At 55.2% G+C, this 15,000-nt stretch overlaps 2 protein-coding genes across 4 annotated transcripts in view; both read left to right on the top strand.

The window, feature by feature from the left end:
• Positions 1 to 494: 494 nt before the first annotated feature.
• Positions 495 to 13,357, top strand: LOC307074624 (major facilitator superfamily domain-containing protein 6-like). 3 transcript variants are annotated; one of them, XM_079734860.1, is made up of 7 exons: positions 495 to 743; positions 2,905 to 4,381; positions 5,115 to 5,212; positions 8,175 to 8,336; positions 9,179 to 9,274; positions 9,605 to 9,873; positions 11,280 to 13,357. In XM_079734860.1, the coding sequence occupies exons 2-7, from the start codon at positions 2,907 to 2,909 to the stop codon at positions 11,526 to 11,528; spliced, it is 2,349 nt and encodes a 782-aa protein (XP_079590986.1). In that variant the 5' UTR covers positions 495 to 743; positions 2,905 to 2,906; the 3' UTR covers positions 11,529 to 13,357. The 3 variants fall into 3 exon arrangements, with proteins under 3 accessions (XP_079590986.1, XP_079590988.1, XP_079590987.1); XM_079734862.1 differs by having other exon boundaries at positions 9,605 to 9,877; positions 11,280 to 11,393; XM_079734861.1 differs by having other exon boundaries at positions 728 to 868.
• LOC307074276 (NGFI-A-binding protein 1-like) overlaps positions 11,798 to 15,000 on the top strand; it is a gene marked incomplete at its 5' end in the record, with an annotated part of 15,295 nt that continues 12,092 nt past the window's right edge. The window contains one exon of the mRNA XM_079734292.1: positions 11,798 to 11,818. Within this exon, the coding sequence (XP_079590418.1) occupies positions 11,798 to 11,818 (21 nt within the window). The remainder of the gene's footprint in view (positions 11,819 to 15,000) is intronic.

Raw genomic sequence — 15,000 nt, 5'->3', positions numbered from 1 at the left:
CCTGTGTGTCGCCATGGCAGTAGAAAGGGGGCGGGGCCTGCTGAGTCGTTGTCACTTACAGATAGCTGGTGTACTCTCCACTGCCAGTCCTGAGAGAGAGAGAGAGAGAGAGAGAGAGAGAGAGACTTATCTCTGTCTGTCTGCTAGTTCTCGTGTATACTGTAGGACATTGTTATTGACCCATTGCTATCTGCCCAATTGTGTGTGTGTGTGTGTGTGTGTGTGTGTGTGTGTGTGTGAGTGTGTGTGTGTGTGTGTGTGTGTGTGTGTGTGTGTGTGTGTGTGTGTGTGTGCGTGCGTGTGTTGGCTGCTACTAAGTATGTTTGTGGAATGACTGCTCCCCGTAAATCCCTTTTTCAAACCGAGTCCTACAAATAAATATTATTAGAAATAAAAGTGATGTCTCCTGACGTTTACACTTTTTCTCCTGGTTCCTGATTGGCCACGTCACGGTGACGTCACGGCCGGTGACGTCACGCCGCGCCCATCCTCGAGCGCCTCGCGAGCAGGTGGACGAGCTCTATTCGGACCGCCCCGGCGCTGATGTGTAGCAGAGTAGTGTGTGTACTAATAGTATAGGATACTCCGTGTAATACTGGATACTCGGTGTCGTACTGGATACTCCGTATAGTACTGGATACTCCGTGTAGTACTGGATACTCCGTGTAGGACACACTCTGATACCAGCGGAACAAGTACTGCTGGTCATGTCTAAAGAGAGAGGGGAGCAGTGAGCTGACCAGGTGAGACCCCCTGCTGGGACCCGTCCCGGGACCCTAGTTCACGGGATCCGTTCTGGGACCTGGGAATCGTCCTGGGAATCTCGAGGGGAGCGGAGGACAGTCCTTCACAGCGATAATACGCGCAGGTGCGCCGTTTACCTAATATCATTTAACTACATAATAATAATAATAATAATATAATAATAATTATAATAATATCATGTGTGAGTACAACACCGTTCGGGGATGTGCGATATTCTCATTTTCTCTGATCGGTTTTAAGCGACAAACGAACGACACTGCCTACTTCCGCATAGGACAGCAGCATCTCGTCACCCGTGTGTGTGTGTGTGTGTGTGTGTGTGTGTGTGTGTGTGTGTGTGTGTGTGTGTGTGTGTGTGTGTGTGCGTGCGCTGTAATAACAATGGTTGCACGTCTTGACGTCATATTGCCATGCCCGTTGACAGTCGGAATGTTAACGGCAGTAATAAAGTCTCGGTCGATGATAATTAGTAATTAATCGTTAAATAGTTGGTCGTCATGGGAGACATCGCTGTGTGTAAAAATGCGTCCGTGTTTCTCTTTCGGGACGTGGCGACGTTTCCACGAGCCTTGGTGATACAGAACAGGTGATACGAACAGGTGATACCGTGGTTCACGGAGGATGTTCCAGGTGTGCTCTTAAGTATCCCGTCACTTCCCATGATGCATTGCAGGGTACGATCCTTTAATCCAGTGGTTCTGGAGCTTCTCGGTGAATATGAAGTTCTAGCTCCAGTGTTCAGATCCTGGTGACGTTATGAACGGTTGAGGGATCAGTTATTTTATGAGTAATTTTACCTCGGTTCAAACAACATTAAACGGTTAAAGTCCACTGGTATAACGGCTACTACATGATTATATAACCAGTCCTAGTGTTTACTCTATCTCCACCGCCTCTGGTACTGTTTACCTTCACCAAACTGAGTTATATGTTTAGAAACTAGCTAGGGAGCAGCACCCAGCTCTAGGGGTTCTACAAGTAGGGGTCAGGGGTCATCTGACTCTAGGGGGCCCACAGGTAGGGCTCAGGGCAGGTTTAAACCAGGAGGGGGTCCCTGTAGACCAGGAGGGGTCCCTGTAGACCAGGACCTAGACCAGGAGGGGTCCCTGTAGACCAGGAGGGGTCCCTGTAGACCAGGAGGGGGTCCCTGTAGACCAGGAGGGGTCCCTGTAGACCAGGAGGGGGTCCCTGTAGACCTGGACCTAGACCAGGAGGGGGTCTCTGTAGACCAGGAGGGGGTCCCTGTAGACCAGGAGGGGGTCCCTGTAGACCAGGACCTAGACCAGGAGGGGGTCTCTGTAGACCAGGAGGGGGTCTCTGTAGACCAGGAGGGGGTCTCTGTAGACTAGGAGGGGGTCCCTGTAGACCAGGAGGGGGTCTCTGTAGACTAGGAGGGGGTCCCTGTAGACCAGGACCTAGACCAGGAGGGGGTCTCTGTAGACTAGGAGGGGGTCCCTGTAGACCAGGAGGGGGTCCCGGTAGACAAGGAGGGGGTCCCTGTAGACCAGGAGGGGGTCCCGGTAGACAAGGAGGGGGTCCCTGTAGACCAGGACCTAGACCAGGAGGGGGTCCCTGTAGACCAGGACCTAGACCAGGGGGGGGTCCCTGTAGACCAGGAGGGGTCCCTGTAGACCAGGAGGGGCCCTGTAGACCAGGAGGGGGTCCCTGTAGACCAGGAGGGGTCCCTGTAGACCAGGAGGGGGTCCCTGTAGACCAGGAGGGGGTCCCGGTAGACAAGGAGGGGGTCCCTGTAGACCAGGAGGGGGTCCCGGTAGACAAGGAGGGGGTCCCTGTAGACCAGGACCTAGACCAGGAGGGGGTCCCTGTAGACCAGTACCTAGACCAGGGGGGGGTCCCTGTAGACCAGGAGGGGTCCCTGTAGACCAGGAGGGGCCCTGTAGACCAGGAGGGGGTCCCTGTAGACCAGGAGGGGTCCCTGTAGACCAGGAGGGGTCCCTGTAGACCAGGAGGGGGTCCCTGTAGACCAGGACCTAGACCAGGGGGGGGTCCCTGTAGACCAGGAGGGGGCCCTGTAGACCAGGAGGGGTCCCTGTAGACCAGGAGGGGTCCCTGTAGACCAGGAGGGGTCCCTGTAGACCAGGAGGGGGTCCCTGTAGACTGACCCTCTGATGTCTCCAGACATGCCGGCGGACGATAAAGTGGCCATCCTGACTGAGGATGAGGAGGAGCAGAAGAGGAAGCAGGTGTCGGCCGAGTCCTTCGACGGCGCGCCCCCGCCGGACCCCCGGGCCCCAGAGAGCCCCCCGGCTGACTCGGCCCTCTCCCCCGCCTCCCCCTCCATGAGCTGCTGTGAGCGGATGTGCCTCCACCTCAACAGGAAGCTGCTGGTGTCCAAGGTCTTCTACTTCTTCTTCTACGGCGCCTACGGCTCGCTGCACCCCCTGCTGGCCGTGTACTACAAGCAGCTGGGCATGTCGCCCGGCCGCAGCGGCCTGCTGGTCGGCGTGCGCTACTTCATCGAGTTCTGCAGCGCCCCCTTCTGGGGCGTGGTGGCGGACCGCTTCCACAAGGGCAAGGCCGTGCTGCTGTTCTCCGTGTTCTGCTGGCTGGTCTTCAACACCGGCATCGGCTTCGTCACGCCCGCCAAGATGAGCTGCCTGGAGGAGGGGCCCGGGACCCCCGCCCCCACCGGCCCCGCCAACGCCTCGTTGCCGGGCAACAGCAGCAGGTGGCGCCGTAGCTCGGACTCGGACCACCTGGCCCCCCTGGCCGTGTTCCCCGGGCCCTCGGGGCCCCCCAGGGGCCGGAGGGTACGGCGGAGCCCGGACCTGAACGCCACGTCAGACGGCGACGGCACGGGGCTCACCCTGAACAGCACCGCCTCCTCCGTCACCACCCCCGCCCCCCGGGACCCCGGGACCCCGGCCCGCTTCCAGATCATCTACGACCGGGAGCAGGTGGAGCGGATCTTCCTGATCATCCTGCTGGTGGTGATCTTCGGGGAGTTCTTCAGCGCGCCGGCCGTCACCCTCGTGGACACGGTGACGCTGCAGAACCTGGGCCGCGCCCGCGACCGCTACGGCCTGCAGCGCATGTGGGGCTCTCTGGGCTGGGGCCTGGCCATGCTGCTGGTGGGCGTCTGGATCGACCACACCCACCTGACGGTGTCGGTGGACGGGCTGGGCTGCGTGGTGCCCGACTTCCGGCTGCACAACTACCAGATCGCCTTCATCATGTTCGGCGTGCTGATGGGGCTGGCCTTCATCGTGGCCACGCAGTTCTACTTCGAGAAGGTGGAGCCGGGGGGGGCGGCGCCCGAGGACGCCAGGGCGGCGGCGGCGGCGGCGGCGGCGGCGGCGGCGGCGGAGGAGGAGGAGAAGGGGGCGGGGCCCGGCGGGCCGGGGGCGGAGCAGACAGAGTTCCACTACAGCGACCTGCTGCGGCTGCTGTGCAGCGTGCGCTACAGCTCGGTGCTGTTCGTGGCCTGGTTCATGGGCTTCGGCTACGGCTTCGTGTTCACCTTCCTCTACTGGCACCTGGAGGACCTGCAGGGGACCACCACGCTGTTCGGCGTGTGCTCCGTGCTCAGCCACGTGTCGGAGCTGGCCGCCTACTTCACCAGCCACAAGTTCATCGAGCTGGTGGGACACATCAGGTAGGCCGCCGCGACCCTCTCTGTCCCCCAGCTCTGTTAGCACATGGTAGAGCTAACGGAGCTAGCCCACAGTAGAGCTAACGGAGCTAGCCCACAGTAGAGCTAACGGAGCTAGCCCACAGTAGAGCTAAAAGAGCTAACAGTGGTGGGAGTTAGCCCACAGTAGGGCTAACAGAGATAGCCCACAGTAGGGCTAATGGAGCTAAAAGAGATAGCCCACAGTAGGGCTAATGGAGCTAAAAGGGATAGCCCACAGTAGGGCTAATGGAGCTAAAAGAGATAGCCCACAGTAGGGCTAATGGAGCTAAAAGGGATAGCCCACAGTAGATAACAGTGGTGTGAGATAGCACGCAGTAGAGCTAACAGAGCTAACAGAGATAGCTCTACTGTAGGCTTGCTGGCTAACTGTCTGAGTTGTAGTTGGTAGTGATGTTAGTACTGTGTAGGTTATAGTGGGTCATACTGTGTTTACAGTGTAGTGTGTGCGTTTGTTGTGTGTAGCTCTCTGTGTACATTAGTGTCTGCTTTACTGTGTGTACTATACAAGGCTTGTCGATAGCAGACTGCTCATTTGCATGACCAGTTATACTGTATCACATGACCGACTGGGAGGTAGCCAGTGCTACTGGGAGGTAACCAGTGCTACTGGGAGGTAACCAGTGCTACTGGGAGGTAGCCAGTGCTACTGGGAGGTAACCAGTGCTACTGGGAGGTAACCAGTGCTGTGTTCCAGGGTCCTGTACATCGGCCTGGCCTGCAACACGGCTCGCTACCTCTACATCTCCTACCTGGAGAACGCCTGGATCGTGCTGCCTATGGAGGTCCTGCAGGGTGAGTACGAGGACCACAGCGGGACGGGCTGGTCAGGGTCAGGGCTGGTTAGGGTCAGGGCTGGTTAGGGTCAGGGTCAGGGCTGGTTAGGGTCAGGGTCAGGGCTGGTTAGGGTCAGGGTTAGTTAGGGTGAGTACGAGGACCACAGCGGGACGGGCTGGTCAGGGTCAGGGTCAGGGCTGGTTAGGGTCAGGGTCAGGGCTGGTTAGGGTCAGGGTCAGGGCTGGTTAGGGTCAGGGTCAGGGCTGGTTAGGGTCAGGGTTAGTTAGGGTGAGGACAAGGACCACAGCGGGACGGGCTGGTCAGGGTCAGGGTTAGTGCTGGTCAGGGTCAGGGTTAGTTAGGGTGAGGACGAGGACCACAGCGGGACGGGCTGGTCAGGGTCAGGGTCAGGGCTGGTTAGGGTCAGGGTTAGGGCTGGTTAGGGTCAGGGTTAGTTAGGGTGAGGACGAGGACCACAGCGGGACGGGCTGGTCAGGGTCAGGGTTAGTGCTGGTCAGGGTCAGGGTCAGGGCTGGTCAGGGTCAGAGTTAGTTAGGGTCAGGGCTGGTTAGGGTCAGGGTTAGTTAGGGTCAGGGTTAGGGCTGGTCAGGGTCAGAGTTAGTTAGGGTCAGGGCTGGTTAGGGTCAGGGTTAGGGCTGGTCAGGGTCAGGGTTAGTTAGGGTCAGGGCTGGTTAGGGTCAGGGTCAGGGCTGGTCAGGGTCAGGGTTAGTTAGGGTCAGGGCTGGTTAGGGTCAGGGTCAGGGCTGGTCAGGGTCAGGGTTAGTTAGGGTCAGGGCTGGTTAGGGTCAGGGTCAGGGCTGGTCAGGGTCAGGGTTAGGGCTGGTTAGGGTCAGGGTTAGTTAGGGTGAGGACGAGGACCACAGCGGGACGGGCTGGTCAGGGTCAGGGTTAGTTAGGGTCAGGGCTGGTTAGGGTCAGGGTTAGTTAGGGTCAGGGTCAGGGCTGGTTAGGGTCAGGGTTAGTTAGGGTCAGGGTTAGGGCTGGTTAGGGTCAGGGCTGGTCAGGGTGAGGGCTGGTTAGGGTCAGGGCTGGTTAGTAAGGCTTGTAACGGCTCACTCACACCTGGTGGCATGTTGTGGGACCTTTAAGGGCTAGGGGTAAGTTAAGGGTTAGGGGTTAGTTAGGGTTATTGGCTAGGTTAGTGTTAGCGGTTAGTTAAGGGTTAGGGTTAGGTTAGGGGTTAGTTGGTGTAGGTTTAGGTAAGGCATTAGTTAGGGTTAGGTAAGGCTTTGGTGTAGGGTTAGGTTAGGGGTTAGTTAGGGTTAGGTTAGGCGTTAGTTAGGGTTAGGTTAGGCGCTGGTGTAGGGTTAGGTTAGGGGTGAGTTGGGGTTAGGGGTTAGTTAGTTAGGGTTAGGGCTGAGTTGGAGTTAGGGTCAGGTTAGGCGTTGCTGTAGGGTTAGGTTAGGCGTTAGTTAGGTTAGGGGTGAGTTGGGGTTAGTTAGTTAGGGTTAGGGGTGAGTTGGAGTTAGGGTCAGGTTAGGCGTTGCTGTAGGGTTAGATTAGGCGTTAGTTAGGTTAGGGGTGAGTTGGGGTTAGTTAGTTAGGGTTAGGTTAGGGGTGAGTTGGAGTTAGGGTCAGGTTAGGCATTGCTGTAGGGTTAGGTTAGGCGTTAGTTAGGTAAGGGGTGAGTTGGGCTTAGGTGTTTTTCCAGGGTGTTATGATGGCGGATGCCGGACACGGCGTGGTTCCGCAGACACTCCCTGTATCAACAACCACCTCGGCCGTCTGCTGCACCCTGGGTTACCATGGCGACAGCACCCTGGCCGGGGCTCTGAGAGACGGGGAGGCTGACGGTGTCACTATGCTCAATTGGGACTGACGTCGCTGACCCCTCTCTGCTCTAGACCGAGGAGTGTAGATCCTGGGACCTGCTCATTAATCCACTGCTGGCCTTTGTATGTTCTGTAATGTTGTCACTGACCCTGTGTGTGTGTGTGTGTGTGTGTGTGTGTGTGTGTGTGTGTGTGTGGTTCTCCCTGTGTGGTGTTCTCGCTGTGTGGTTGTGCGTGTTGTTCTCCCTGTCTGTGTGTGTGGTTCTCCCTGTGTGTTCTCCCTGTGTGTGTGTGTGTGTGGTTCTCTCTCCCTGTGTGTGTTCTCCCTGTGGTTCCCCTGTGTGTGTGGTTCTCCCTGTGTGTGTGTGTGTGTGTGTGGTTCTCTCTCCCTGTGTGTGTTCTCCCTGTGGTTCTCCCTGTGGTTCCCCTGTGTGTGTGGTTCTCTCCTTGTGGTTCTTCCTGTGTGTGTGGTTCTCTCTCACTGTGGTTCTTCGTGTGTGTGGTTCTCTCTCCCTGTGTGTGGTTCTCCCTCCCTGTGTGTGTGGTTCTCCCTCCCTGTGTGTGTGGTTCTCCCTCCCTGTGTGCGTGGTTCTGTGGTTCTCCCTGTGTGTGGTTCTCCGTCCCTGTGTGTGTGGTTCTGTGGTTCTCCCTGTGTGTGGTTCTCCCTGTGTGTGGTTCTCCCTCCCTGTGTGTGGTTCTCCCTCCCTGTGTGTGTGGTTCTCCCTCCCTGTGTGTGTGGTTCTCCCTCCCTGTGTGTGGTTCTCCCTCCCTGTGTGTGTGGTTCTGTGGTTCTCCCTGTGTGTGGTTCTCCCTCCCTGTGTGTGTGGTTCTGTGGTTCTCCCTGTGTGTGGTTCTCCCTCCCTGTGTGTGGTTCTCCCTGTGTGTGGTTCTCCCTGTGTGTGGTTCTCCCTCCCTGTGTGTGGTTCTGTGGTTCTCCCTGGTTGTGGTTCTCCCTCCCTGTGTGTGGTTCTCCCTGTGTGTGGTTCTCCCTCCCTGTGTGTGGTTCTGTGGTTCTCCCTGGTTGTGGTTCTCCCTCCCTGTGTGTGGTTCTCCCTGTGTGTGGTTCTCCCTCCCTGTGTGTGGTTCTGTGGTTCTCCCTGGTTGTGGTTCTCCCTCCCTGTGTGTGGTTCTCCCTGTGTGTGGTTCTCCCTCCCTGTGTGTGGTTCTGTGGTTCTCCCTGGCGGTAGGAGTGACCCACGCCTCAGTGTGGGCGGCCTGTATCTCCTTCCTGAGTGCGGCGGTGCCCCCCGCCCTGCGGACCTCGGCCCAGGGCATCCTGCAGGGGCTCCACCTGGGGCTGGGCCGCGGCTGTGGAGCCATGGTGGGGGGCCTGCTGGTCAACTACTTCGGTACGGAGACCCCCGGAGCACTGCTGTAGGGTCAGGGGTCAGGGGCTTAGGGGTCAGAGGGTTAGGGGTCAGAGGGTTAGGGGTCAGAGGGTTAGGGGTCAGGGGTCAGAGGGTTAGGGGTCAGAGGGTTAGGGGTCAGGGGTTAGGGGTCAGGGGTCAGAGGGTTAGGGGTCAGAGGGTTAGGGGTCAGAGGGTTAGGGGTCCGGGGTCAGAGGGTTAGGGGTCCGGGGTTAGGGGTCAGAGGGTTAGGGGTCAGAGGGTTAGGGGTCAGAGGGTTAGGGGTCCGGGGTTAGGGGTCAGAGGGTTAGGGGTCAGAGGGTTAGGGGTCAGGGGTCAGAGGGTTAGGGGTCCGGGGTTAGGGGTCAGAGGGTTAGGGGTCCGGGGTTAGGGGCTAGGAGTCAGAGGGTTAGGGGTCCGGGGTTAGGGGTCAGAGGGTTAGGGGTCCGGGGTTAGGGGTCAGAGGGTTAGGGGTCAGGGGTTAGGGGTCAGGGGTCAGAGGGTTAGGGGTCAGAGGGTTAGGGGTCAGGGGTCAGAGGGTTAGGGGTTAGGGGTCAGACGGTTAGGGGTCCGGGGTCAGGGGTCAGAGGGTTAGGGGTCAGAGGGTTAGGGGTCAGAGGGTTAGGGGTCAAGGGTCAGAGGGTTAGGGGTTAGGGGTCAGACGGTTAGGGGTCCGGGGTCAGGGGTCAGAGGGTTAGGGATCAGAGGGTTCAAGATTTGAGGGTTAGAGGTCAGATAGTGCTGTCATTGTTACTTTACGTGTGTGTGTGTGTGTGTGTGTGTGTGTGTGTGTGTGTGTGTGTGTGTGTGTGTGTGTGTGTGTGTGTGTGTGTGTGTGTGTGTAGGCGCTGCAGAGACCTTCAGGGGGATAGGGATGACCTCCCTGGTCATCCTCCTCATCTTCGCCCTCATCCAGTGTTTGACCAGAGAGGAGGAGAACGGTAGGAGAACCTCACATCCTTCACCCTCTTCCTCCTCCTCCTCCTCCTCCTCCCCTCCTTTACTCTCCACCTCCTCCTCCTCCTCTGCACTCCTCTCTCCTACGTATTGTGTTCATGTGCCCTGAAACAGAGATCATGAAATCTCCTCCTCCTCTCTGCTGCTCCTCCTCCTCCTCCTCTCTGCTCCTCCTCCTCCTCTCTGCTCCTCCTCCTCTCTGCTCCTCCTCCTCCTCCTCCTCTCTGCTCCTCCTCCTCCTCTCTGCTCCTCCTCCTCCTCCTCCTCCTGCTCTTCCTCTCTGCTCCTCCTCCTCTCTGCTCCTCCTTCCCCAGAGGATAAGATGCTGAAGGAGAACGTCCCGGTTCCGTCCAGCCCGGTTCCCATAGCGACCATTGATCTGGTCCAGAGCTCCTCCTCCTCCTCCTCCTCCTCCTCCGTCCTGCCCATGAGGAAGACTAAGCACCAGGAGCAGCAGGAGGACGCCTGGCGGCCGGCCTGGGCCCTGTCGGGGGGGCCCTGGGTCAACATGGTGTTCGCCCTGCTGCAGGTCCACCAGCTGGTGGCCCTGGACCCGGGGGCCCGCGAGACCACGCCCCTACAGGTGGGTAGGGGAGGGGCTACAGGGGGCCCGCGAGACCACGCCCCTACAGGTGGGTAGGGGAGGGGCTACAGGGGGCCCGCGAGACCACGCCCCTACAGGTGGGTAGGGGAGGGGCTACAGGGGGGCCCGCGAGACCACGCCCCTACAGGTGGGTAGGGGAGGGGCTACATGTAGCATCAAAAAGCTAGGTAGCATCACCAATCCAGGTAGCATCACAAAGCTAGGTAGCATCACCAAGCTAGGTAGCATCACAAAGCTAGGTAGCATCACAAAGCTAGGTAGCATCACCAATCCAGGTAGCATCACAAAGCTAGGTAGCATCACCAAGCTAGGGAGGGCTTTCTGCTGCACCTACTCAGCCCATTACCGTCAGAAGGGCCCAGCGGCCTCTGGTCCATGTAAGGGCTTCCTGTAGCAGTTGGGTAGAGCCACTCCCACTAACCCAGCGGCCTCTGGTCCATGTAAGGGCTTCCTGTAGCAGTTGGGTAGAGCCACTCCCACTAACCCAGCGGCCTCTGGTCCATGTAAGGGCTTCCTGTAGCAGTTGGGTAGAGCCACTCCCGCTAACCCAGCAGCCTCTGGTCCATGTAAGGGCTTCCTGTAGCAGTTGGGTAGAGCCACTCCCACTTACCCTGCGGCTGTGACTCTTGCCTCTGTTGCTCCACTAACCTCCGCGTCCTTCTGCTTTCCTATTGGCTGTGGTTCACCGGCCGCCCTGTGAAGAGAGGTGAGCACCCCTCCCCCGCTGGTTGACCTCTCCCCCCTGCCCCCGCCCCCTGCATGCGGACACACCCACTAACATCCGTGTGTGTGTGTGGTGTGTCGCTCTGTTTTTGTGCACGTGCATGCGCGTGTGTGCATGTCCGTTCGTGTGCATGTGTGTGTGTGTCTGTTTGTGTGTCTGCGTGTGTGTGTCCGTTTATGTGTGCGTCTGTGTGTGTGTGTGTCCGTGTGTTTGTGTGTGTGTGCGTCTGTGTGTGTGTGTCTGTGTGCGTGTCTGTGTCTGTGTGTGTGGTGAGTCGCTCTGTGTTTGTGCGTGTGCATGCGAGTGTGTGCATGTCCGTTCGTGTGCATGTGTGTGTGTCCGTTTGTGTGTTTGTGTGTGTGTGCGTCTGTGTCTGTGTGTGTGCGTGTCTGCATCTGTGTCTGTGTGATTGCATGTCTGTGTCTGTGTGTGTCTTTTTCTCTGTGTGTGTGTCTGTGTGTCTTTGTGTGTGTGTGTGCGTGTCTGTGTCTGTGTGTGTGTGCGTGTCTGTGTCAATGTGTGCGCGTGTCTGTGTGTGTGTGTGTGTGTGTGTGTGTGTGTGCGCGCCGGCCTGCTGTCTCACGTTGTGTTTCTCTGGGTCGACTTCCGGTCGGATCGGTCGGCTCTCAGCCAATCAGGCGCTTGTTCTCCTGCTCCCCAGGTATGTAGCGACGACCCGTCGCTGGACTACCAGGCTGTGGTCGTCTGTAACGGGAGCCGGGCGGACCCCTCCCCCTCGGACGCCCCCCCGGTGGCTGCGGACTCGCCCCCCTCGAAGCCTCCTGCAGAACGCCCTGTCCCACCAACCGATGGCCCCGCCCCTTCACACACTGGCCCCTCCCCTTCACCTGAAGACCCTGCCCACTCACACACGGTCCCCGCTTCTTCAATTGATGACTTCCTTGAATGACCACGCCCCTTCTCCTGGTGACTCCGCCCCTTCTCCAGGTGACTCCGCCCCTTCTCCAGGTGACTCCACTCCTTCTCCAGGTGACTCCGCCCCTTCTCCTGGTGACTCCGCCCCTTCTCCAGGTGACTCCACGCCTTCTCCTGATGACTCCGCCCCTTCTCATGATGACTCCGCCCCTTCCCCTGAAGACCCTCAAGGCGTCGCCAGTCTCACCGATCATGGACTGTGAATCTAGTATTACTAATGTATTGATCAGTGTTGACGTATCCATGGCAACCAAGAACAGCTCTGTGAGGACCTTAATCCACCGACAGCTCTGACCTGTGAGGACCTCTGTCCTCTGACCTGTGAGGACCTTTATCCTCTGACCTGTGAGGACCGTTACCCTCTGATCTGTGAGGACCTCTATCCTCTGACCCGTGAGGACCTCTATCCTCTGATCTGTGAGGACCTTTATCCTCTGACCTGTGAGGACCTTTATCCTCTGACCTGTGAGGACCTTTATCCTCTGACCTGTGAGGACCTTTATCCTCTGACCCGTGAGGATCTCTATCCTCTGACCTGTGAGGACCTTTATCCTCTGACCCGTGAGGATCTCTATCCTCTGACCTGTGAGGACCTTTATCCTCTAACCTGTAAGGACCTTTGCCTGATTAAAAAGACTTTCTCCGCTCTTAGGAAGTTTATGTAATTTCCTGCTGACCAAATAATAATGCTTTATTGCAGACACAGGTCCATATAACACATCATACAGTGTAAATAGTATAAAAAAGTAGTTACAAGAATACATAAAATTTGCATATTAGCCTTGCCCTATAGGAGATACAGGCTACTGCCCCAACCCGTCTTAACCTTGAAGTGAATCGAGAGCAGCTTTTCACAGGGATGACTCGGGCTTCTATTATGTGGTCCTCTGACTTGTTCAGGCGACACATAAAGCTAAACATCAGCTGTCTTAAGAGCGCCTCACAGGCTGGCACTCTAGTGGACACAAACAATTGACTGGCACCTTGTGGGCAACACCAGTGTTGCCCACAAGACCATAAGGATCTGATAATTCATCCATTTAAAATTAAATAAAATAGGAGACTAAATTCCTCCTTGCTGCACTCCGTTACTAACACAGATACAACATTGTCCCATTTAACCTGAAACGTTTGATCGGCATACCACAACACTAAAATTCTCACATGAGATTTAGGGGCACCTCTACCTTGCAATTTTTACAAACAATTGTTCATGATTAATTCTATCAAATGCCTTTGACGCATCAATAGGAATACAGATGAATTCAGGCTTGTGTACCTGAACACAATCTCTTTAAGAGCATAGATACACAGCTCAGTTCTATGCTTCCTTTAGAACCCAAACTGATTGTCAGCAGTAAGGACATACATTTCTAGCTTTGTTAACGGTATTTTCTCCAGTACTTTAGACAAGATACTGGCTAATGCAATAGTTCGATAATTGTCAATACTGTTGAGCTTACCGGCCTTGTCTTTAAGCACAGGCACTAACATAACAGACATAATAGAATTTGGTAGGACACCATGAACCAGACAACCATTAAAGCAAATGGAAAACAAAGGGAATAGCTTATGGCTGGCATATTGGAGATATTTGAGATTTGAGTAATTTACTTATAACTTGTCTGTTAGTAGTTTAGTAGTTAGTAGTTTACTACTAACATCCCTTGTCAGAGTTGGAGTTACATGTAGCCTCAGCATTTTAAGGTTCCTCAGCCAGGTTCTGTAGAGCTGTAATGTTTACGTTCTGGAGGAGCATGGCCGCACAGCGCGTTCCCAAAGTGCCTCAATTAAAGTCTACACAAAGCGACAGAAATGGTTTCCTGTCGTCATCTCACCGATAGGTGGCAGTGTTGCACTGGTTGAAGTGTGCGTGTGTGTGTGTGTGTGTGTGTGTGTGTCTGTGTGTGTGTGTGTGTGTGTGTGTGTGTTTATTGAGGTCATGAAGCGCAATTCCGTGAACCATGTGAGGGAGGGGAGAGACTGAGAAACACACTATAGTTATATATACTGCACTAGTAAACCCACTATATATATAGTGTACTAGTACTAATACTCACCCACTATAGTTATATGTACTGCACTGGTACTAATACTCACCCACTATAGTTATATATACTGCACTAGTACTAATACTCACCCACTATAGTTATATATACTGCACTAGTACTAATACTCACCCACTATAGTTATATATACTGCACTAGTACTAATACTCACCCACTATAGTTATATATACTGTACTAATACTCACCCACTATAGTTATATATAGTGTACTAGTACTAATACTCACCCACTATATATATAGTGTGCTAGTACTAATACTCACCCACTATATATATAGTGTACTAGTACTAATACTCACCCACTATAGTTATATATACTGCACTGGTACTAATACTCACCCACTATAGTTATATATACTGCACTAGTACTAATACTCACCCACTATAGCCACTAGAGTTATGATGCTAACAACCTGGTTCCTAACAAGCTAACACCCCACTATATATATATATATAGTGGGGTGTTAGCTTGTTAGGAACCAGGTTGTTAGCATCAGGCTAGGACAGAGAGGTACCAGGTGTGTTAGCATCATGCTAACAATAAGGAGGACAGAGAGATACCAGGTGTGTTAGCATCATGCTAACTACAGGAGGACAGAGTGTGGTGTGTTAGCATCAGGTGTGTTAGCATCAGGCTAGGACAGAGAAGTTCCAGGTGTGTTAGCATCATGCTAACTGTAAGGAGGTCAGAGAGGTACCAGGTGTGTTAGCATCAGGCTAGGACAGAGAGGTACCACGTGTGTGCATCATGCTAACTGTGAGGACAGAGAGGTACCAGGTGTGTTAGCATCATGCTAGGAAAGAGAGGTACCAGGTGTGTTAGCATCATGCTAAGACAGAGCGGTACCAGGTGTGTTAGCATCATGCTAACTACAGGAGGACAGAGAGGTACCAGGTGTGTTAGCATCAGGCTAGGACAGAGAGGTACCAGGTGTGTTAGCATCAGGCTAGGACAGAGAGGTACCAGGTGTGTTAGCATCAGGCTAGGACAGAGAGGTACCAGGTGTGTTAGCATCAGGCTAGGACAGAGAGGTACCAGGTGTGTTAGCATCATGCTAGGACAGAGAGGTACCAGGTGTGTTAGCATCAGGCTAGGACAGAGAGGTACCAGGTGTGTTAGCATCAGGCTAGGACAGAGAGGTATCAGGTGTGTTAGCATCATGCTAGGACAGAGAGGTACCAGGTGTGTTAGCATCAGGCTATGACAGAGAGGTGTATCATAGCAAAGATATACAACACACAAAGATACAGTTATAAACACACAAACGCACAAGACTTATTACAAGACTATGAGTGTAAAAATGTGTGGGTGCAATCCGACATCAGCATGTGTGTGTGGGTGGCTGTGTGTGCGTATGCATGTGGTTGTGGGTGACTGT

The sequence above is a fragment of the Pollachius pollachius genome (assembly GCF_949987615.1).
Source record: "Pollachius pollachius genome assembly, chromosome: 4".
NCBI lineage: Eukaryota > Metazoa > Chordata > Actinopteri > Gadiformes > Gadidae > Pollachius > Pollachius pollachius.
This window is presented reverse-complemented; position numbering and strand designations above follow the sequence as displayed.